The 23,505-nt window shown below is 39.2% G+C and overlaps 2 protein-coding genes across 4 annotated transcripts; both read right to left on the bottom strand.

The window, feature by feature from the left end:
* Positions 1-906: 906 nt before the first annotated feature.
* wdr13 (WD repeat domain 13) lies at positions 907-8,851 on the bottom strand. Of its 2 annotated transcripts, none has more exons than XM_063465134.1 (10): positions 8,791-8,851; positions 8,186-8,273; positions 7,827-8,058; positions 7,308-7,417; positions 6,922-7,052; positions 6,521-6,828; positions 4,070-4,250; positions 3,780-3,921; positions 3,509-3,627; positions 907-1,826 (listed from the first exon to the last, which is right to left on the bottom strand). In XM_063465134.1, exons 2-10 carry the CDS (start codon positions 8,224-8,226, stop codon positions 1,642-1,644), a joined length of 1,449 nt encoding a protein of 482 aa, XP_063321204.1. In that variant the 5' UTR covers positions 8,227-8,273; positions 8,791-8,851; the 3' UTR covers positions 907-1,641. The 2 variants fall into 2 exon arrangements, with proteins under 2 accessions (XP_063321204.1, XP_063321205.1); XM_063465135.1 differs by lacking the exon at positions 8,791-8,851 and adding an exon at positions 8,403-8,423.
* Positions 8,852-10,131: 1,280 nt separating this feature from the next.
* Positions 10,132-21,798, bottom strand: LOC134618977 (protein-serine O-palmitoleoyltransferase porcupine-like). 2 transcript variants are annotated; one of them, XM_063464640.1, is made up of 15 exons: positions 21,644-21,798; positions 20,876-21,018; positions 20,585-20,777; positions 19,782-19,825; positions 19,481-19,662; positions 19,260-19,390; positions 19,127-19,147; positions 18,843-18,857; positions 18,610-18,735; positions 18,417-18,517; positions 18,217-18,293; positions 18,054-18,117; positions 17,755-17,840; positions 13,997-14,107; positions 10,132-13,427 (listed from the first exon to the last, which is right to left on the bottom strand). In XM_063464640.1, exons 2-15 carry the CDS (start codon positions 21,009-21,011, stop codon positions 13,326-13,328), a joined length of 1,389 nt encoding a protein of 462 aa, XP_063320710.1. In that variant the 5' UTR covers positions 21,012-21,018; positions 21,644-21,798; the 3' UTR covers positions 10,132-13,325. The 2 variants fall into 2 exon arrangements, with proteins under 2 accessions (XP_063320710.1, XP_063320711.1); XM_063464641.1 differs by having other exon boundaries at positions 20,876-21,013.
* Positions 21,799-23,505: the final 1,707 nt, after the last annotated feature.

Raw genomic sequence — 23,505 nt, 5'->3', positions numbered from 1 at the left:
GTGATTGGCTGATTAGAGATTTGCATTAACAATTACTTGACCAGGTGTATGTAATGGATTGGCTTATGAATATGGAACCATGGTTATCAAGAATCTTATTAGATTAGATTTCTTATTAGATTAGCAAAAGAAAGAGGGTAATCACCAAAGTGAAAGTCATCCACAAGTGATACAAAAATATTTAAGGTATAGAGATTTTTGAGATATTTCAATTCAATTTCCAGTTTTATTTGTGTCAAATCACAACACCAGTCACCTCAAGGCACTTTATATTGTAAAGTCAAGTCCCCACAATAATACAAAGAAAACAGAAAACTCCAACAATGAAAAGAACACCGTTGGAGCAAGCACTTAGCGACAGTGAGAAGGGAAAAATATCCCTTTTAACAGGAAGAAACCTCTGGCAGAACCAGCCGTCCCTCAGGGAGGGACAGCCACCTGCTGGGACTGATTTCACTCAGCATTAAGGCAGAATGCAAAGTCAACCAAGATCACAAAAGTCAAGATCACTGGATAGATTGCTATTCAGTAAAAAGGACTAGATGTTACAGTCCCCATGCATTATCAGGGACTGTAACATCTAGTCCTTTTTACTGAATAGCAATCTATCCAGTGCATTTTGCCACCAGATTGATGAACTGTGTTATGTTTTAGTCTTTAAGGCCATGTTGGTAGGATGGCCTTTATACCCAGAGAAGAATTTACCCCTCTCCATATACAATAAACCACCTCTGAACACCAGAAATGACTGTTGCAGTGTAGATCTTGAAGACCCACACTATGACTAACATTCTCCTACACCGTAGGTTTGACCACTTTACTACTCTGAGCACCTCTGGTATGCGCATTTCCGTCTCCAATTATACCGAGATCCATGTATGCCATGAAAAAGGCAGCAAAGGCAACTGACATTTACAATAGTTTATTGTGGATTTGTGAAATAAATTAAATGAATCAGCAACCAGCTTGACCCGAGTATACACGCACACACACATACAGGTTAAGTACAAACACATACTTAAAAACACCCTTTAATCTTTTTTGTGATGATTTGATATGCCTAATGCCTGATCCGGATTTCAGTTTCATGCACATGGTCTCAAATGCAAAACAGCAACTGAAAGCAAATAAGGCCATTTTACTACACTTGATTACACTGATTGAATAACAGTTACATAAATAGTGAACTAGATCTATGCCAGAGGGACTGTCAGTGTGATATAAAGTGTTTTTTTGTTTTGTTTTTTCTGGAAAATTATGTGTTCTCTTCACATGAAGTCAGTCGTATCCACACAACTTGAGGTCAGCCATGACACATGCATGGTATTAGTGCTCGTTCTTTCTTTACAAACCAAAGAAAAAAAAAGAAAAAGCCATTTCTCAGCTGCAGCTGTAGGAGCACTGACACACACAGCCCACCTCCCACACCATGAATTTCTAAGACATCCCTACCACCTACACAGCATGGCGTTCTGATTGCACTTGAGTATCATTACATTAAACATTTGACGCAGCCTGTTACATTCCAGTGAAAATCTACAGACTTGTTATTGGACGGTTAAGGAGCAGCAGGCTTTTTATATGCAGTGGATGGAAGCTTTTTTTAATTTTTAACATGTTTTTTTTTAATTAGTGGATCAGTCACTTTTGCTCACGCCTCCAGATGATGACCATGCCGGTGGAATCAGCAGATGCAAGTAAACTCTCGTCACAGTTGAAGCTGACATCCAACACTGGACCCCCATGACCCTGCAGCTTGTTTACTATCGCCTTGGTGTTGCGCTCGACATCGAAGAAGTAGACGCAGCCATCCTCGCTGCCAGTCACTGCAGCAGAGGGAGAAACACAAAAAGAAATGGCGTGGAGACATTACAAGGACAGCTTGAGAAGATTTAATTCTGGATTGTCTCTAGGCAAGGTGCACACTAATTACTGTGACAACAACAGGATGTATACTATATATTTTTTTCTCTTTCCAGCAGAAAGTAGAATCAACACAGCATTATCTGCACACTCTAATGCATACTGGGCGAAATCAGAAATGCACAGGTGGTCACACACTGCGCCTGACGAGAGGACGGAGACACACATCTTGTTTATTTTCCACTTCCAGCATGAAGAGAAAATAAGACAGGCTATACACGAAGGAGAGCGCTTAATGAAGGTTGAGCTTATTCATAAATGTTGATGACTTAGCTTGCTGACAGATGTAAACAGACAGATGTTGCATGACCACCTGAAAATAAAATTATACTCCCTGAGCCTTGTTCTGCTGGAGGTTCCTTCCTGTTAAAAGGGAGTTTTTCCTTCCCACTGTCACCAAGTGCTTGCTCAAAGGGAATTGTCTGATGGTTGATGTTTTCTCTGATCTCTGATTTGGTGCTATATAAACACAACTGATTTTAACTGAACTTATTCAAACATTTCTTTTATATCTTTAAGGGTCTCTTTATACTTTCCATCTTCTTTTTCTATATATAACAATAAATAATAGGAATAATAGGCCAATAAGAATCATTAGGTTAACTAACAGTAGTTTGCCTGGAGACACAAACCTAATAATAAAAACACAAGTCTTAAAAAAATGATTGATAGATAAAAAATAAACCATTAAACATAGCAAGGACAGACTTTGAGGTTGAGCAGCATTATAGTTTGTAAAAGGGGATCTACTACGTCCATTTAAAGCTCCATATTTTTGTCCTTGGACTTTACATGACCAGAGTAGCTTTAGATGAGTCACAGTTTAAAATAATCTCCTCAGTTCATCTACTTTCTGAAGCCATTTGAGCTCTTCTCCTGACTAAACCAAGCATTTAGAGCAGTATGAAGCCTGAGTGAGGATGAGCAGAAATATTAGTTGATCATCACAAGGGAAATATTTGAATATTCCTTGAATACTGATTATACCTTCGATTCTAATCTCAAATGACTTGACATACCAACTTCCCTGGTAGATTAGCACTAGAACTCATTTTCATTTATTTACAGAACTATCTGTGTTTTTACATGCTTTTCTTGAAAACAGGAAAAACAGAAAAAACACAGATAGTTCTTTCATGTTGTCACATATTTTATGGGTAAATTCTACTTAACTGTTAAATGCTGGCAAGGACCTTCTAAATAAATGTCTGAAAGTATATATTTTAAGACATGAAATAGCCTGAGCTTCTGGCTTTCAGAGGCTGGACATGCATATTTTAAACTCGGATCATTTTTGCTATAAGCTTCCATAAATCTAAAAATAAGGAAAATTAAGAAAATAAATAAAAGCATAACAGGTTCACTGCAACCGTGTTGGTCTCATGTTAGCAATTTACTTCATAGGAAAAGTACTACAGGGTACTTATCTCTCAAAAATTGTCTTTTTTTTTTTTTTTTTTTATTCCAGAGGCAGTAGTATGCTATTTTGGTCAGTGTTTTACACTGAATTGCTTGCAGCAGGATATAAACTGTGGTCTAATTTTGTATTTAAATATTACAGCAGGAACACTGGGAGACTTCTTACCCACACAGGCCCCCTGTCTGAAAGACATGAGGGGGCAGAAGATGCTATGAACGAGCTGGGATCCATGCTGGATGGGGAAGCTTCTCTTCAGCTGTAGTGTTCCCTCATTGTCTACCACCCTGCCAATGTGAAGGTGTCATAACTGGTCAATTTCAGCGTAACAGCATAATCACAAACAGATATTACAAGTAAACATGTTAAAGCTTTAAAATCTGCACAGTGGAAACAAAGCTGCTTATTAATTAACAGTGACTTGCTCTTGCAGACTGACCTGTACAGCAGCAGCTTATTGACACAGGCGTTAACCAGCAGCGAGGGGTCTCTGGCCTCTCGGCTAATCCAGGAACGAGCGGATATGCTGCAGATAGAGCTGCCTTCACTCACCACCAGACGCTTGGCTTTAGTAAGCTTCCCTGTGGTTGGGTCGGGAGGAACAAAACCAGCAAAGACCGACAGAAACAGATCAGCTGCTGACCCTCCAGAGCAGACATACTCTTCAGAGAAAAACTCATTATAATTTCTAATGTGGCCCTCTTCCAAATGTAAATGTGGTAGGTGTACCTGTGGCCATGTCAAAGAGGAAGGAGAAGATGCTCCCCCTGTCATCACCAGCCCAAAGGATCTTCCCTGGAGCATCAAAGGAGAGAGACAGCACGCGGCCTGTCAGCTTACTGGAGCCCCCCTTCACCTTCTTCCCAGTGGAGATGTTTACCACCTGCAGGTGGTGCTTGCTGTTCCCCACCTGGAACACAGATCCGGGAATGAAGACCTTTAATAATTCCACAGAGCTACACTGAGAAACTGACAGTGCACCGTTTCTTTCTGTTGTAATTTAACCTGCGAAACCCAAATTTATCTTTCTCATGTTATATTTAATGAGGCGTAAATGGACACTGCTGTGACAACACGTCTTTCAGCTTACATTCTGTACATCCGTTAAAGTATTTGTCATCAAACAGCTAAGTGAAATCCAAATTATCCGAGACATTTACCACTTCACAAAGGCTGACATTTCATTCTAAAATTTTAATCAATGTCTGCACAGTGGAAATATTCATTTAGTTATTGAGACTGGGATAAAAGGGTTCTCTTTGGAGGTTATTGCCTCAGCATGAAAGGCTTAATTTATACTTCACTCACAAAAGGGGAAACATCTGGAATAAATGTGACAATGAATTAATTTCAGAGCGTGCTATGGAGTTTGAAGGAAATAAAAGCTGTAAATGTCCCTTGAGGTTTCTCAGAAAGGTAATTTCTTTCAATCTTTACCAAAAGTGTCGGATAACTGAAGTGTGACTTTAAGCATGTGGAAAACAGTAAAGGTGTAAGCAGACATCTGGTGACGGACTACACAGTTATTGTTCAGGTTTAACTAGTGTCTCGTCTTAACATGTCTTAACAACAACTAAAAACTAGCACACACATTCAATGTGAAGCCTGCAACTAAAGTCCGGGCCCCTGAAATTTTGAATTTCAATTTTAAATGTTATATTTATCACCCAATAAGAGAACATGCATCCAGTCTACACACTCACACATTATTGACTGTCATTCATCCACCTTGCTTTAAGATCCTTTAGGAATTTCAAAGAAAGCCATCATTTATTGTAATATTTTCAGCAAAGCATTAATCCCTTTAATCCTTTCAAACAATACATATTAAAGCACAATAATGCAAAAATAAAATACATCAATTATATCCTCTGCAATCAAGGATATATGCTCAGCAACCACTTTATTAGGTACACCTTTTCAACTGTTTGCTAAGACAAATCACATGGCATCAGTTCAATGTATTTAGGCATACAGACTTGGTCAAGACAAGCTGCTAAAGTTCAAACCAAGCATCAGAAAGGCTACACTATGGAAGCACTACACTATGGATCCACTTAGCACCAATTAACCCTTTAAAACCAATCGGAGCAGGCACGCTCGATTTTGCGTAACTATTTTTAAATCCCTGTACAACTGGAACCACGTAAGCTAGCGCAATATTTTTTTTTGCATTTGAAACCGGAGGAGTTGTACTTACAACTTATGCCATCAGTTTGTCCTAGGTTTCCTTCCACATATAGCTTTGCAAAGATTGCATAAAAAGCACTTGTAGCAACAACAACATAATATTCCAGAAACAGGCTTTGCTGATCCGATCAGCTGTTCATAACACTTCCTATGTGGGAATAGACGTCAGCGCAAACTATCGCACATCCGCCAATACCTGCCCGAAACCGGAAGTGGCATCAATTTCGCGGAAAATTTAGTTTTTTAACTTCTGGGCCTTATAAGCCTACACTGGTGTTTTTAAGAGTTATGTTTGACTTCATGCTTTTCTGTATTGTTTCTGGGATGCTTAGAACTCCAATTGCACTGCTGGAAATAGTTTATTTTGATGCACATGCTGTTTTTTTGCAAATTTGCATTATAATATTTTTTTTAGTTTTTCCTGCAGTATATAACTAGAAACTAGAAATTTATCTAACTAGAAATATGTGTAAAAAAAAAAAAAAAAAGATTTTCAATTTTTTTGTAGTTTATTGCACTTATTTGCAATTTATGTAGTTACTATGGACTAAATGCATAGATATTATTAAAATTTGGGCTATAACGGTTGTATTGATGTATAGCAACTTGAAATGCTCCCAAAAATGGCTCTACAGCATGTAAAAATATAAAGATAAGCTCTGGCGGACTTGGTTCTATGGTAGGTCTTAAGCTTCGTTTAAACACCACAGCCTGAGTATTGTAGATGGCCATGTCCATCCATTTATGAACAGTGTACCCGTCTTCTGATAGCTGATGATAACACGCCATGTTAAAAAACTCAAATCCTCTCAAACTGGCTTCTTGAACACAATAATGAGTTCACTGTACTCAATTAGCCTCGGTTATTTAGTCATCTTTCACATTTTAGTCTTTCATTCAAGGTGATTTTCAAAAGTAACTTTTATTTCAGTTCAACTTTCTTTGTTTTGTGGTATTATCTTTTTATATCACATGTAATATGGGACTCACCACAGTAAGGTTATTATTCATGGGTTGGAAGGTGCAGCAGAGCAACTCGCTGGATTCTGGGTCTCTGACCTCTCGGATGCACCGGCCATCCTCTGTATTCCAAATACGGAGTGTCCCGTCCAGCGATGTCGACACAATGATGTCATTGCTCAGAGACCAGGCAAAGTCTGTAACTGGACCCCCATGACCTTTTAGGGTCACCTTCACACTGGGAGGAGGTGGTGAGAGTGTCATAATGGACAGAGTGCCGTCCAGTGAGCAACAAGCAAGGAGGTGCTTGTCATCATTGGCAAACTGCAAACGTGGAACTTAAAGAACAAAAAGAGGACAGAAGCGTGGAATACATGGAGATTTTCAGTGTATACACATTGATTATAATGAATTCAAAACCATTTACTTACCAGCAGAGTCGACATGTTGATCAAATATGTGGTGCATGCCAGCAAAAGCATAATTTTCACTCAATGTTGTGTCTCCTGCCATGGCACGACTGGCCTCTGCCACTGAGGTGGGCACCAAACTGCCCGGAGGCCTGTGGTCACAAATAAAAACTGCCACGTAAGCACATAATCAATAAAACACACCTCACAACCCTTGCCTACAGCTGACCACTCAATATAAGAGATCCAGTCATTACTCAGTGCCACATAACTAGAATTATGGCCAGTAAATCTAAACTAACGCATCTACTCATAGCAGAAGTAAATCAAAAATGAATTTAATTGCTTAAAGCAATGAGACAAAATGCTGGATGTAAGCTGGTCACTGAGTGCACTCTTCTGGGTACCTCTCATCGTAGACGGCTCTGTTCATCTGGGCCTGTAGCTGGTACGAGCCTCTGCTGACAGACCGGCGATGACCACGAGCCCCTTGGGCACGGGGGTCCTCCTCAAAGTCCTGACAGAGAGCAGAAGGAGCCGCAGAGAGAGAAAGAACCTCAAAGGAGTGAGTGCACGAACTCAAGACCTCAAACAATCATGAAACAAAACAACCAAGAAATGTTGAAAACTTGTTGAAATTACCATGCATTTTCAAGTTACTGATACTGCCCACTTACATGGGCAATGCCAGCAATTTCAACCAAGCTGCTCAGTTTAATATGAATGGGCAACCAAAGTGTTGCTTGGCTATGTTGCTCACCGATCAAAACTCACATTAAGCCTTCCAGATGGCTCTTATATCCTAAACTTCCTTTCCAGCTTTAAGTTATTTTAAAATCTTTTTTCCCCCAAATTAGTGCAACCACACCCGCCTACTCTCCCGCCTGTTCTACTTTTCCTGCCCTTTCTATTTCTTTGGGTCTGACCTCCATTCGGTCCAGTGTGGTGCGGGAGCTGCGCACACTGCTGGCCCTGAAGCTGCTCTGCTCAGACAGGGGCCCGTAGCGCAGGGCCAGCAGCTGACTGCGCAGCTTCAGGTACTGCCTGCGCAGCCCTGGCTCAAAGCCACACTTGGCGTTCTCTCTGAGCAGCTGGCTGCGTCGGCGGATGTACTGAGTTCGGAACTGTGGGAAGGTAGGCGTGCGGTAAGCATTGTACCTGGAAAAGGGGAAAGAAATGACACAGCACAGGCAATAACTCACAAATGATCCATATACAATTACACGTCTGAATGGCTTCGTCATCAGTTTGGACTATTAAAGCCAGCTGCCTGACTGAGTCTCACCTTGCGTCCACTGCCAACACCTGCTGCCAAACTGCTGCCATTCCACAAGCACTCTGGGTAAAGAGGAAGCCACTGCCAGGGCAGATACCTGTCACAAGACACAACACAAAATTCACATTATTAGCAACTTTATCGGAAAAATAGCATGTACCAACTGTATGAGGTCGAAAAAAGACAAGCTAGTATTAATGATGCACTAATAAAATTGATATATTACCCCCACCATCACATCCTCAGCGTCAAAGGTAGCAATGATTCAAATTCTAATGGCAAATGAATGGCTGTGTTACTGAAATGTTATGCAATGCGAGTTTGACACTAGAAAACAATCCTTAAGGAGAACCGACATAATCTGCTGAACGGTTTCCGCTTTTATTTTCTCATTCAACAACAACGTAAGCAGACGAGCTAAATTAGCGCTAGCCTGTCATTTAGCAAGTTAGCCACAACATCATATGCGACTACCGCTCATAAAAAACACTTTCTCGTTCAGTTTTCAGCTTAGACACACAGTCTAGGAGCTAAAACTTTAATACAGCGTATAAAACATGAATGGTGATCACAGAGCAAAGAAACTCAGTAAAATACGGCTAGAAATCGCTCACCTTCCTTAGCTTTTCTCCATCGCTGCTTTTTCAGTCAAATCACGTGACACACTGTAACCAGCCCAGTTACTGATGTGGAGCTGCGTGAATCCGGGTGATGATTCACAGCGTTTACATTTAACGTTACATTCAAAATAATTAACCGACCATGGATCGACTGAGGTGCAAAATATCTAACAGTCCATCAACTCATTAAGTACACGGCTATAGGGGTTTTTATTCAGAAATCAATAAAATATTAGGGCTTTATATTTGTTTACTTATAGGAAAAAACTATGCATGGTTTGGTCGCATTATGGTGATCACTTTGACCCGCTGAGAAGCAAAATAATCAATTGATTAATATCAGCAATATTTTACTAGTCCACACAGAAAATGCAAAGCATTGCAAAACTAAGTATAACTTAATGATCTCTGCCAAAACCCTCCACTCCTAAAGTGCTGACAAGGTTGGAGGCCAATTCAGTGTAACAATATGTAGCAGAAACATTTAAATTTCTAAGGACAAAGTGTTACCTTCTATCAATGTGGGAGGAAGTGTGATCCATGACTTAGCTGAAAAATAACAACAATAATAAAAAAAAACATGATCACTTTGCCTGTAATATGATGAAAATACTTTCTTGCCATGCACAATAGGTGAACACACGGTTCCAGTGGGTTCACAATGGCAGTATTACAAGGTCAGCTCCGAGGTTTCGCCTGGCTCAGCAAAGACCTGCAGAGCTGTAGGGCGTGCTGCTAAGCTGACGGGGCTCTTTGCTTGTTCATGGTGCTCTTTCTCGAAGGGGCCCCAGTGACAGAGCCATTCACAAGCACGGGCCATAAATGACCGAGCTGAACACCACATTAAGCACTGCATTCTCAAAAAAAACACCATCGACTCTGGAGGACAGCCAAAATGCCAGGAACAAAAGGTTAGTAGCATGCAACAAAAAAACTAATAATACAAAAATATTTTTTTAATTTATTTGCATTATCTGCATACCAGAGCTCCATGTCCAATAAAATCAGCAAAAGCTACAGAAAAGTTGGCCTTGCTGCCAAATGTTTAAAACTAATCTGAATATTTGTGCCATTTTCAGGTAATAAGTCGGACAAGAAGTCAACTACCAAGGTAGGAACATCATTATTATTCTAACTCTTGTCTCAATCTGCATTTTGTGCTGCTTGAGTTTATTCGTTTTACTTTAATTTCACAGCAACCTCAGAGTCCTAAAGAGCAGCCGAAGAAAGGTGATCAGAAAGGAGACGATAACAAGAAGCAAGGAGGTAAGCATTTATATTAACTATATTATTTAAAGAAAATATTAATAATAATTAGAAAAGACATTTATTTTGTGCAGACTTGATTTTGACAGTTTGGAGCAGTACATGAAATCCCCTACATGTGGCACACAGGGATGAAATGAAGTACTGTGTCCCCAGTGAAGGTATCTGTCTGTGTTTTATCCCCTCGCAGGACAGCCGAAGGGAGAGAAGCAGTAACTTCCAGGCATTTGTGAAGATGGCTTTGGAGACACTGCTTGGGTCCTGCCGTCGTAAACATGGGGGTCCTCGGGGCAGACAGGGCTGAGCGCACCTCCCCATCCCTCCCCTCCATTTTGCTCTTTTCCCCAGAGCCTGCAGACTGTGCTGTTGTGTGGCCTGGCAATACAGCATATGCTCACCCCTGGCAGTGGCAAAAAAAAAAAAAAATAACCTGATCTCCATCCATCACCATCTGTCGTTCAACCTTTTTCTGTCACCTTCCTGACATTGTCCTCTTTAGCTTATTGGATGCTCAGAAATAGACTCCAGGTTTGACCAGATCTTTGCTTAAAGCAAAAAATAAAATCAAAAAAATCATGCAGTCCTTCTCAACTCACCCTAATGCCATGATTGACTTTGTAACAGTTGATACATTATTTTTGTAAATCACTAAAATAAACAGTTATTTATTACAGCAGTCCATGTTTTTCTGGCATTTGTTTTTTAAAAAGAAAAAAAATCTCTGAAATGTTGACATTGAATCAAACAAAGACAACATTCCAGGTTTCATTACAAATTTTATAAAAATATCACAGGTGTACCAGTGCCTTCACATTTACAGGGAAAAAACACTGACCTAAAGTAAATATCAGAACAGGTTTTAAAATGCTGAGTGATGTTAGGTCTGCAGAGACTGAGCACTTGTTCTTGGGCAGAGACGAACATTCAGGCTCTAATCTAACACAACATACTAGGCAAAAAGCAATTCCTTTGACAGTCTAGATTAAGGAAAGACAGACTGGACACTTGTCTTATTTTATCAGATCATCATTAATTACATAAATGTGTCATTAAAAGCAGCCGTGTATTAAAAATCTGTAGTTAAGATTGAATATTTAATATCGTGTAATCACATTTTAAATTACCCTGATTCTAAACCTTTGTTTTTTTCAGCACTGAGGAATAACAGAGTTTTAAAAATACTAATACAACCTACTCTAAGCAAGAGGAAATAATTCAGTTCAAATGAAATTAACAAATTAACACAAAGCTAAATACAAACACCATTAGGAAACTCCACCACAAACTTTAATTCATGGACTTACTGAATATTTGTCTTTATCTAAAATTCACTAAAAGGGAAATCATTACTGTTGACAATAAAATTGCTGCCTCATAACCATAATCTGTGCTCTTTTCATTCAAAATTAATTCCTCATTGTCTTACACATGCTCAAGAGACAAGCTCTATTAAAGAATGAGACTAGTCATTTTCAGTTTGTTTCTTATAGTAATTCCATGAAAAGACCAAAGCTAACAGCCAAACTAACCTATAGGAAAGTTTTGTCTCTGCTGTTAACTACAATAAACTGAAAATAGGCAAGAGTAGGTCTCTGCGTAAGACCAACGGCAATTCCCCAATCAAAGGAGGCAATTAAAAAATGTCTGATGTGGTTGGGTCAAAGCTGATTTATTGTCCGCTGCTGGTGTAGCTCTACATGTTTACCCAGAGGATAGAATGAGGAAAATGCAACCAAAAGAAGGTGCTAAGGAGACATGGTTGCATGCTCTCCTCCAACAGGCCAGAGGTGCATTGCTCCTATACCAGTGAATAGTCTCAATGCTGATTGGTTGAACCAAAAAGAGGAACAACCACAGCAGCGTTCACATAAAGAGGAAAAAGTGCCAGATACTTCAAATGGCCATGATGAAGCAATCCCCACTGGCTTAATATTAAAATGTCCAACAAATAAGCAGCTGTGGCCTCTATAGCTGGTGGGAGTTGATTAGGATGGTAGCTGTATAAGTTAACTTGTCTAAATTAGGATTTGCAGTGTTAGTGAGTGAAACCGTATTCGTTTATTCTAAAAGCACTTAGCACTAATTAGAAGTATTGGTTGTATTTTCTAGCATTTTTGTTGAATGCATTTGATGAATGCAGACTGCTAACCAAGCTAGCAGTAGCTCACAATGTAGCAATACACCTCCTCAGGAAAATACGGTGCCCTCTGAGTAAAAAACAAAGTAACAAAAAGATGGTTTCAGCCATTAAGCTAAATTAGAGGCTTAAAATGGGACTTCACAAATCAATAGATGATGCTGAGGTGGCTGTCTTTCATATACAGTCTCTGTGGATAAAGGCAAAGGACCAACAGCAAAGCAAACACAAAAAGTAACCCACATTTCCAGTTGTTCTTGATACTACCCCCAAGTGGCAGGAGATAGCTATATCAAGTAGGCGTGCACCTGCAAAGCTCTGCATAGCACCAGTGCAGAGTGGAGCCTTCAATGTTAATGATGGTTGACGAACACCAGCTTTGACAGAGGAATGCCGACAGCGTGGACTGCAAAGATACCTTATTCGCAAATTTACTCGTCATTTCTTTTTGAGTAACATTCACTGAAACTTACAGTCCCAGCTGTTTCATATTCATTTGGGCATTTTTTTTTTTTTAGAAAGGGCTGAGTACTACGGACAGACAAGTTGGAGGAAGCTGTAAAATACTGAGAGATCTACAATTGCACTATTGATTTGGGTCATTTCGTAGATATTGTTCACTATAAGAAGACACTGATGACTGCCACCCCTACCCTTTAAACTGAAAAGTATGATTTTATAACATTAGAAGGGACTGAGACCATCTGCCGCAGTCGACGCTGAAACCTAGATAATGGGCTTTATCGTGTGTCCACAGAAACGAGCAGCCAATATCCACCATGCTGATAGGTATTGATTGTGACTCACAGTGAGACATCGGTAACCGCTGTCACAACATGAGGGCTCGATAACTGCGGCTCAGATAAAAAGGGAGCGACGCAGAGAAAAGAAATGAGGAGCGAGCTATCATTTCATGGATATCAAAACTAGTCCCCAGCAGGTTAGAATAATAGATTACCCAGCCAACTTGTGGTGCAACCTGAACACTGAATGTTGGTTCGTTGTTGTATACAGGATGATTCTGTTCTCTTCGGTCTGATGCGGGATAAAGTCACAGTGCAGAAGTGCAGAACCAGTTTTCCATCTCTCATTATTACTTCCTTCACTCTTTCTTCATTTCTTATTATTAGAGAATAAGGCGGTATAATATCCAGCATCCAAATGTGACCCAGTGGCTGGTCCAGCTCAGCTCTGACCACTTCTGAATGGTATGATGGGTGATATTGTCCTGTAAGGGGATGTACATACAATGTGAGTCCAGTAATGTGTATAGTACCATTTAAACCTTTTCCTGAAAGAGCTTTACAAAATGTGATTTTTTGTCATTACTGACTGAAAATAATTTCATCTAAGGCCTTTCATCCAGCAAAACCATAAATTACTTTAACAGTTGACAATAAGTATCACAACTAAGGTTACATTCCTATGCAGCAATTCACACGTTCATATGTCACAGTGAGCTCCACATTTTTATAGCAGGGCGTATAAATATAGACACCTTTAATCTTCTAAACATGCTGGGACTTCAGTATGTCACAATGCTACATCAATAGCACACTGCTAGCCTTCTATACATATCCTGAATTTGTAAAGGTTCCTCAAAAATAACTCGTGCATTTGGCCTAACTAGTCATATACACAACAATAATATCTAAAGCTTTTGAATACCATTAACTTGATTTCACATTTTACTGTATTTTCTCCTTTAAACTGTTCTTTTTCCAATCTCTTCTCTGGTTCTATCCTGCAAAATGTGCGCTTTCCTCTGGGGCTTAGCATACTCTTATCATGTCTTACCTCATCCTCCTCCATAAAGTCCACACTGGAGTTGAACACTGAGCCGAGGTATGTCAAGTGCAGTATTGCCAAAGCACTGAATGCTATGTTTATCATATACACCCATAACCCCTGTGGAGGAAGAAGGTATAATGTAAGAATAAACAAGTTCCTTACTCAATATTACTACCCCAAATCTGTAACCTCTGCAAGATTTTCATGTTAGGGTCCTGAGAACCTTACACAGATTTGTTGAAGAAGATTATCAAAGAATGTTTATTAAACTCTTAAAAACTAATGCCTTCTTTTAGCCAATTTCACTTAATAATATGACAAAATACTTACGATTTAAAAGCACGATTTCAGGGGCTTCAATGTAATAATGTCCCAGTTATGTACTATGGTTTATACAAGCTGTTTTTCCTTGGCATAAATGATTATGTTCCCCTTCCCGGTGCTCTGCTGTGTGTTAAAAAGGGATTTTTGCTGGGCATCCTGTCAGCAAACTCTCAAATTGTGTCAAATTAAGGCACAAGGCAGTCCCTCGGGACTGCTATAATATAACCGCAGCAGATGCGATGGCAATAAAACCTGATGTCCACACTTCTTTAATAATACATTAAGTAAATAATCTTATGTCTTCCACCATAATGACTTATCCTGTTATCCTGTTTGAAATTAAAGAAGGCTACAGTAAATCAAAATGTAAGATGATGAGGAACAAAATTGTTATAATTTTATTCCTCTGAGGGGGAAACAAACAGGGAAAAAGATCTGGTGCTGTATGGAGCTAAAGTAGGTCCATTTAGAGCATCTCCTGCTCAAGTGTCACATATATGTCTGTGCAATGAGACTTTTCACAAATAAAACAGCTGGAAGAAAACCAGTCTTTGCAGCTGTTTGCAACTCTAATGCCAACAAATCTAGTTGCAAGTCTGTTCAGACATTTGTCCTTTTAAATATAAAAAATGTCATCACTTCATTCTCATGTATTCTACTTTTTTGTTTTGTAAAATTTCATTGAGGTGATGCATTTGAGTTTTTGCCAAAGTGTTGTGTTATGTGAGGTCACAGTGACGTGGACATCTGACTGTCAAAAAATAAATAAATCTGAATATCAAGAGATTTTTAATACCAATGCAAACAACAGCTTGAAAAAGTAGCAGGTAGAGCCCCCCCAAATCATTGGTTCCAGCCTGCCTTCCATAACTTCCTACTATCCCAACAAAAGTAGCAGGAAGGCTGGAAGCATTATCACCACAACCTGCATATCTCCTGTTTAATCTTTACCCATCAGGCAAAATATACAGACATATTACTAGCAGAACTTCCTGCTTCAGGAATAGCAACTACCTCCAAGCTATTAGGCACTTAAATGTGCACTGAATCTGTTATTAACTCAGCTTACCTACATCAAGTTCTAATCATAAAATCTGAACTCAATATGCACTGACACTTATACGTATGTATTATGCACTTGCAATATTAACTCAACATCTTGCACTATAGACTGTTCCCTTATGCATACTGGACAGTGTCTCATTGCAGTGTAAAGCACTTTAAAGATAGGTACATTGATAAACTGCACTCATTTCATGGGGTGACCTGTTACATGCACTTATATTTTGTATCCTATTGTGCTGTGTGCACACCAACACAAATTCCTATCAACTGTGTTGTTAAAATGGCTACAATAAACTTAAACTTGACAGTTATTTTTTCCAGCCTGGTGATGTTTCCAGTTGATGGCATGGAGATATTTATTAAGCAGCAGGAAAATGAATGACATCCCACAGTACACCCTCAACACATCCCTTTTTTTCCTTATTAGCCCTGTAAACTGTTAATAAAGAAGTTCATAAAGTTGTGGTCACACTATCTTAGCATCTAACTTGTCCTGCTGAAGTGGGGTGAACATAAATAAGGGGGAATGTTTGTAAGTGGGAGGTAAATTCAAATGCAGCTTTCCAAACAGGTTAGCAAATATCCCCAAACACAAGTGGGAATATTTAAGTGTAACACTCGTAGAGATGGTGAAAGACGGAAATAAAAACAGGAGATATGTGAGGATTGCTCAGCGAGGCAAATTTGATTAACTGGAAATTTAGAGCTAACCTGTGATGTTCTAATTCATTTTTAGTCTTTAATCAGATACTGGATCTATACATGAAGTGTTCCTTTTTCATAAAAAGAAGCTATTTCCCCCACAAAATGAGAAATGTCTTACAAAATAATTTGAAGTATAACTCCTGTATATAATTCAAAGGTTGCATAAAAATACCAGGCAGTTTACAGCAGGATAAAGTGATTATTTTGTAGTATTATGGTGAAGATTACTGTAATGAACTGTCATGGACTGGTACAGAGTGTGCTGTGGTTTTCTGGTCAAAATCAGGTTAAATCCAGAGGAGCTGACATTAATTTTAATTTATGATGGTTATACTGATTATATGCACTCACTGAATTCTACTTTTTATACTAACTTCATACTGTGTAGCATTTGGAAATCCACCATGATGCAACATATAACATTTTATTGCTACATGATAAACCTTGTTAAATCCACACAGAGCAATGCATCTCAGCTGGAGCACCGGTCGGCTGACCACAGCCTGTACACAAAGAAAAGTCTACTGGAGCGTTTTATATGTAGGTCTGCCTACACACACACACACACACACACACACACACACACACACACACATATATATATATATATATATATATATATATATATATATATATATATATATATATATATATATATATATATATACATATACACATACATACATATACATATATACATACATATATACATACATATATACATACATATAGATAGATAGATAGATAGATAGATAGATAGATAGATAGATAGATAGATAGATAGATATAAATGGTGCTAAGTAAAAGTCTTAAGCCACCCTTCATTTCTTCATAATTTGCTAGAAAAGAGAGAAAAATGTGATTTATTGAAACATGTGCTAGCATACACAGAAACACTGGATCTAGGGCAAAAAGCAAGTTTGCACAATTCTAACAACATTGGAAGTCAATATATAGTATGACCACCTTTATTCTGTTACAGTTAAACAGTCTTATGCAAGCTTTGTTGCAATTTCTCTAAATAGTCTTCAGGAAGTGTGCTCCAGGCTGGATGGCTGCCTTTTGTTCAGTTTTCTGTCTAAATGACCCCAGACAGCTTCATTAATGTTGAGGTCCAGGGTTCTGGGAAGGTCAATCCATGACTGATAGTGTTATACTCTATAAAGCTCTTCTCTGTTTTTACTGCATTGGAAGTGTGTGTGGGAACGTTGTCATGCTGAAAAATCTGTCTTTTTTTTTTTTACCCTTGAATGACTCATAGGTCAGTATTAAGTGGTTTAACATACAAAAAAAACATTCCTGCGAAAATGTTCAGGTACAATTACTGTTCTGAAAATAAGTGAAAAGTAGAAAATGACCTTCAGAAAGCCCGGAGAACTTTTGCTCAGTACCACTGTAAAAAATGTAAATAAAAGTCTGGCTCCTTGGAAGCAAAACAGAAACAAATGAGGGGTGGCTCAAGACTTTTCCACAGTAGTGTATGCTGGCATCTCCTTCCTCAAAATGAGCAGCTATATGAAGGCTATCAATCTTGTCACTGTTTCAAATATGAAATGATCATATTTACTCAACTTACTCAATTCCTTTTAATAAAAATAATAATAATTGAACGGTAGAAAGGTTTTTTGGTTGAAGAAGAACAACAAACATACGAGGGAGCTGCATTTTACCTTTTTGTTCTGGTGAGTGCAGTTTGGCAGGCATTTCTTTGACAGTATACAGGCATTAAAAATAGCTGCAAGCCTCTTCCGCAACACTAAAACACGAAACAAGACCAGTGCATTAAAACAAAACAAATAGATGAGTTTTTTCCAGCCTAAGAGGAAAATTACAAGCACTGCAGTAAACAGAAACAGTGTTTCACAGTGAGTGCAATTAGCCATTAGTGCAAACCTAAGCACCTTCTCCAAATGGAAAGGTTCTAATGTGGAAAAGAGAAAAAAAAACACATCGGAAAAACTCTGCTTACCGTGCTCAACATAAGTGATGAATCCCAAAGACATTAGGACTGCACCTAGATGAAAACTCAAACCCTGTGAGGTAAAAGAGCTTCAGTCAAAATAATCCAGTTACTGATATAAAAAAAATGCATTTAAAAAAGTAATTGTAGGAAAAGTCTGCATAGGACTCACATGCAAAAGGGCACTGGCTGTATATGTCACCATTATAGCAGAGAATGTCCCGAATTTCAGTGCACTCTTAAAAACATCTGTGAAATTAGAGCAAAAACATCTGTGAGCTGGTATAAGAATTTCTATTTAAATGAGCCATAATCCTTACACTCACAATGGCAAACTAAAGCAAAAACAGCTGCCGCCTGTCTTGAACTCACAGGTGTGCAGAAAGCGAGACATGGGCAGATTCCATGATGTTACCACCTCCACCATTGACCGAGGAAACTCTATATTAAGCGGCTTGGATACGGTCATATCCCTGCAAAAAAAAAGGTAAATGGGCGGTGGCCTGTTATAAATGTGAATAAAGAGAACTCACTCAACTTTAACAGGTGCGCTCGCAGTTCTAACCATTTGAGGTTCTCTTTCTCCTCGGTGAAGCCTGCCCCAGCCAGAGTAGTGGTAGTTTCACTCAAATAGCCAACAAAATAATTGCTAAAGTGGAAAGACAGTGTGTTCTCATACGCCAGTAGCCACCTAATGCAGGGACATCAAAACGGGAAGAAATAGATGAATATCACAATCCAGTTTCAAATAACGTCCGACTTTACTGAGTGGTTACTACAGATGAGTAAAAAACATACTTAGCTGGTGTACCCCTGAGTAGCATTAGGATAAAGAGAGCAATGTTAGCGTCAAAAAAATGTTTATTGACTTGCCTTGTGATGATTTATGCCTCATCAAGAAGGTGAAAGTGTTGTGGTAAATGAGAGGGTGAGAGGGACATCCTGGTACATATATAACTGCACAAAGAGGAGGGATGAAGTGGGTAGATGCATGCAAGCAAAGGTTTTGGACAATAATTATGAGGAATGCATGCCTACAGTGTTTGGTTTATTCAGAGTCACTGAGGTGGGCAATTAATTACCTGATCTTCCTCCTCTTTTTGCTGTAAACAACGCAGGTGACAGACACATTACCTTAGCAGAACAGCAAGCCATAAACCAAGTCAAGAATACACAGGCATTTGTTTACAGTATGAATGTGTGTGTTCTCTTCACCTTCGTAGCAGCTTGTCTCCATAAACAGGTATGAAATAAGGGAAGAGGTAGGGTGCCACACAGTTGGAAATAACAAGGCAGACCTGGCTCTTCACCCAGCTAACAGACACTTTTAAAAGCCACGAAAGGCTCTAAGGAGAAGAAGGAAACAGCAGCTGTTCTTAGATTAAAAAAAAAAATTAATCCTCACTCAGATCTAAAAGATATAGTATCGCACCTACCAGCTTACGGCCTTCTAAAGCTTCTTTGTAGCTGTTGAAGCTGATCCAGGGACCAAAGATGACTGTGCCCACAAAGTAGATATAACCCATGAACTCAACGGGTGAGGGCACACTGGTCACAACACCTCTATCCAAATCAAAGGCCAAAGAAATGGCTTTCATTGCAACCACCATCTGAGAACCTGGATGACAGCAGCAGCATTTAAATGATTGTTGTATTCCAAAGTTAGACATTACTAATGGGAATATTAAAGTATACAGACAGCAATCACATTTAAGAGACAAATGATGGCTGTCTTACCTCTCATCTTGTGCCAGTTAGTGGTATCCATCATATGTAGCTCCCTGATGAAATGAAAAAGAAAGGTAGTCATAATGAAAAGAAAAGACCATTCCTTGAGTTTTCCCAAATCGGCCAAATTCCCAAATTCACAAGCTTAAAGTCAATTGGAAATTAGGATTTAGACGTGAATAATTACGATAAACTTTTTTGCTTTTATTTTGAATTCAGGTGCTTTTTGAAAATGTTTTACATGTGTACATGTGAACCAGTGTGAAAGCACGTTGTAACCTGTTGAGAACCAGTGTTTATGACAGATGTGTTTGCTAGCCCTGACAGATGTCAGCTCACGTTAAAAAAGAAATCTTGATGTAGAATGCAGAGTTTTTAAGAAGACATTGACTTCTGAGCTTTTATTTACTGGAGTCATCTACAGAACTGTGCTTAGTTTACAGAGAGCAGATTGTTGTGTTTAAGGATTACAGTTTGAATCATCATTACGAGACTAAACACACAGAGAAATACAAGAAACTGACTGATGCAGACTGAAAATGGACATCTAAAGCTTTGCTAGCAAAGCTGCAAAAGCAACAAGGACTTTTTTCCTTACCAAGCTTTACACATCCAGAGATGGAGCTGTCAAGACCAGCTTTGTGATTTGACAAAATTTGGGCTTTTTTCACTTTGCCTGTTTCACATTTTCATTTTTTATAGCAATTTAGATTGAGTTCAGCTTATTGATGTAACCCCCACTACACTTCCAGCTTCTCATGTGGCCCCATTGGGAAAATGAATTATTAAGGAAGCTCTTTGGTTCCTCTTACCCCAGGAGCAGGTAAATGAGCACAGTGATGGAGAGAAAGGTGCCTCGGATGGTAGAATGGCGACACAGGAAGAGGAAGAGGTAGCAGAGAAGGCTGAGAAGGACCACCCAGATCATGTGCAGCTCAAAGAACAGGTAGAGCGTGTAGAAACCTCCTGCCACTGTGACCAGGTGTTTCACAAAAGAAGGGAGACCTGACATAGCCAGATAAAAATAAAGAATAATGTATGTGATTAGAGATTAAAGTGAAGGTCTGATAACACTGACTGGGGTGCAAAAGCTCTGTACTCACCGAACATCCAGATAAGTCGACATAGCAGGCAGATAACCAGCAGCTGCCATACCTGCTCCAGGCCCTGCTGAGCTGTGGGCAGCAGGCAGCCATGAGCGAGCTCTTGGAAAAACTTCTGTCGGCTGAACACTCCCATCACTAGACTTAGAAAACAAAGAGAAGCCGAAATGCATTTTTACAGCAACAAAAATAACATTTGTGTTAACAGTGGTGACTTATAGCTAAATACTCTTCATTAAACTTCAAATCCCAGCATGCAAAGCAACTCACTACAGATCAGTGCACATGCAGTACAGCTGCTGTTAAGAGTTTCACTAAAGATGATGAGAGCTCTTCTTGTAATTAAACATTTTCATCAGACTGGATACAATGAAATACATCCCAGCATGTAAAACAATATCAAGACTTCATCACAATAACACCATGACCTGGGTCTCGGGCATGTGGAGAATATTTGACATATGCTATTCTGCAAGGCATGCTCTCTCCGCAATGCAGTCGGCCAAGGGGATGAGTTGACTCACAGCTGCCTTCCTTCAGCCGCTGCATAACAGTGGCTCAGCGTGCTCAGCGCTGCGCGTCCAGCGAGAAGCAAACGCATCGTAAATGGATGCGAGAAATCCGGCAGGAGCTACTGATCCTTGCAGTGAGCGGTCCTGCTAACAACCTACTTCAGAGCTATTCCCCCCCCCCCCACTTCACATCAAAAACAGCTATGAGGCCCCCCGCCCCCAGCATGCCAGTTTGTTTTCCGTGCGTAAAACTCACCCTCTCAGAGCAGCAGGATGATCCTCGTGTCTCTGCTGCTACTTTTCCGTCCCTTTAAAATAACAACAAGCCTGCGTCCTGCTGCTGTCTTTCAGGCACACTCGGGCCAGATGATGCATATCTGGATGACTCCCATTGTCACAGCATCAGCACCACTAACCTGCCATCTATGAAGCCACGCGACGACACATCGGCCAATCTAAACCGCTGCTGAACGGATCTCAGCCAATCATCGCTTTCGTCACCCTAATGTGACAGCAGGAAAGTCCAAACAGAATCGTCGCCCTGCATAACCCCGCGCATCCGAACCAATGAGACGTGGACAGCGTACAGATGGACTGAAGACGGGACTGTTGTGGATGCGGAGGAATGCCCTGTGAACGCATGCAAAAAATCCAATGTACCCTTAATCTACATGATCTTTTATTCATTTAGTTCATCGATAAAATGCAAATTCAATCAGAAAGTCAGTTTTAATTTAATGTTTACATTGTGCATGAAATAAATATTTTAAACATAACCTACCTACATTTTCTTCGTCTAAAGTAATTCATAAATGCAAACTTAAAGACAGTGGTTAGTTTGAGTGATCCCTCACCGATGTGCAACCCTGAAATATAAAGCTGATGATGATTTAAAGGCTGAAAACAAACAGTGTTCATGCGTATTTACGCATATGCTGTGTGTCCTTTGCCATAATTTCAACGTAGGTTTATGCTTAATGTTTGTTTCACTTTCTATTTAGTCACCCATAATACTGGGTTTAAAAGAAGAACACGATAAACAAAAAGGCCATTTGGCTGTTGTGTTTCCTCATGTAATGGGGATTAATGGATTTTGCTTTTAAATAATTAATTAAAAAAAAGTCCCTTGCATCCACTTTTATGCGATATTTTCTTCCTTTTAATTTAATTCTCTTTGATTTGTGGCCATAACGCCTGGCAATCTGTTTAAAGTATTCTACTTTTACCTGTCAAAGGAATTTGAAAATTGTGCTTTCAAAAGATGATAAATCAATCAAATGTTTTGTTGTTGTTTACTTTTATTAAGATTGATAGGTTTTCTGCTTCCTAATAATGCAAGCTGCTTTGTAGTTATAAGTGTTAGTGAGCACATAATAAATTCCTCCAGCAGCAAAAACATAAAACAAAACTTATAAATAAAGGTATGAAAAACAAAATAGCTAAATAGGGGGAAAAACACATAAAAGAGGTCAATTAAATAGAAAATTAGATAGCATACTAATAGACACTGCTAGAGATAATTTTTACTTGATTTTTCACTGGTTTACTTGTCAATGTATAAACATTTTTTTTAATATAAAGTAAAGTTTTTCATCTTAAAAAAATGTAACACTTTGTCAGTCTCATGCTCAAGGGCACTATACATCGGATCCAGCTTTCTCCGGAACAGTTGAGTCAAGTCTGCATTTTCACATTATGATTAATTATTAAAATATTTGTCACGGCTCAATTGCAGACAGTGCGAAAACATTCACCAGATCGATGCAGCTGAACCTAATGACTCAGAAGTTGATAACATGAAGGCTTTATAACTGCAATGTTAACTGAAAACATCTGTATGGCCAAATAGGACTTTTACTATGTAAACTGTGGTTGGCAGGTTGGATTATAGAGCAATGGGGTCCTTTTTTCACTTCACATCCATGCAGCAGTTAAAGTAAAAATCCTCCTTGGAAAATTCAGCTGCATAGCAAGAAAAGCTCCAAGCAATGAAAACTAGTACACACCTTATTGTTGCTGTACTGCGGGGTTTTTCTGTGCAGTCAGCTCACAGAACAAGCAGGTGGTTTTAATGCAGTGTGACACACTGACAGGAAGACTGTCCAAGAAAGTTAGACA

This window comes from Pelmatolapia mariae, linkage group LG20 (genome assembly GCF_036321145.2).
Source record: "Pelmatolapia mariae isolate MD_Pm_ZW linkage group LG20, Pm_UMD_F_2, whole genome shotgun sequence".
NCBI classification, from domain to species: domain Eukaryota; kingdom Metazoa; phylum Chordata; class Actinopteri; order Cichliformes; family Cichlidae; genus Pelmatolapia; species Pelmatolapia mariae.
The sequence above is the reverse complement of the archived record's forward strand: the minus strand, read 5'-3'. Positions and strand labels throughout refer to the sequence as shown.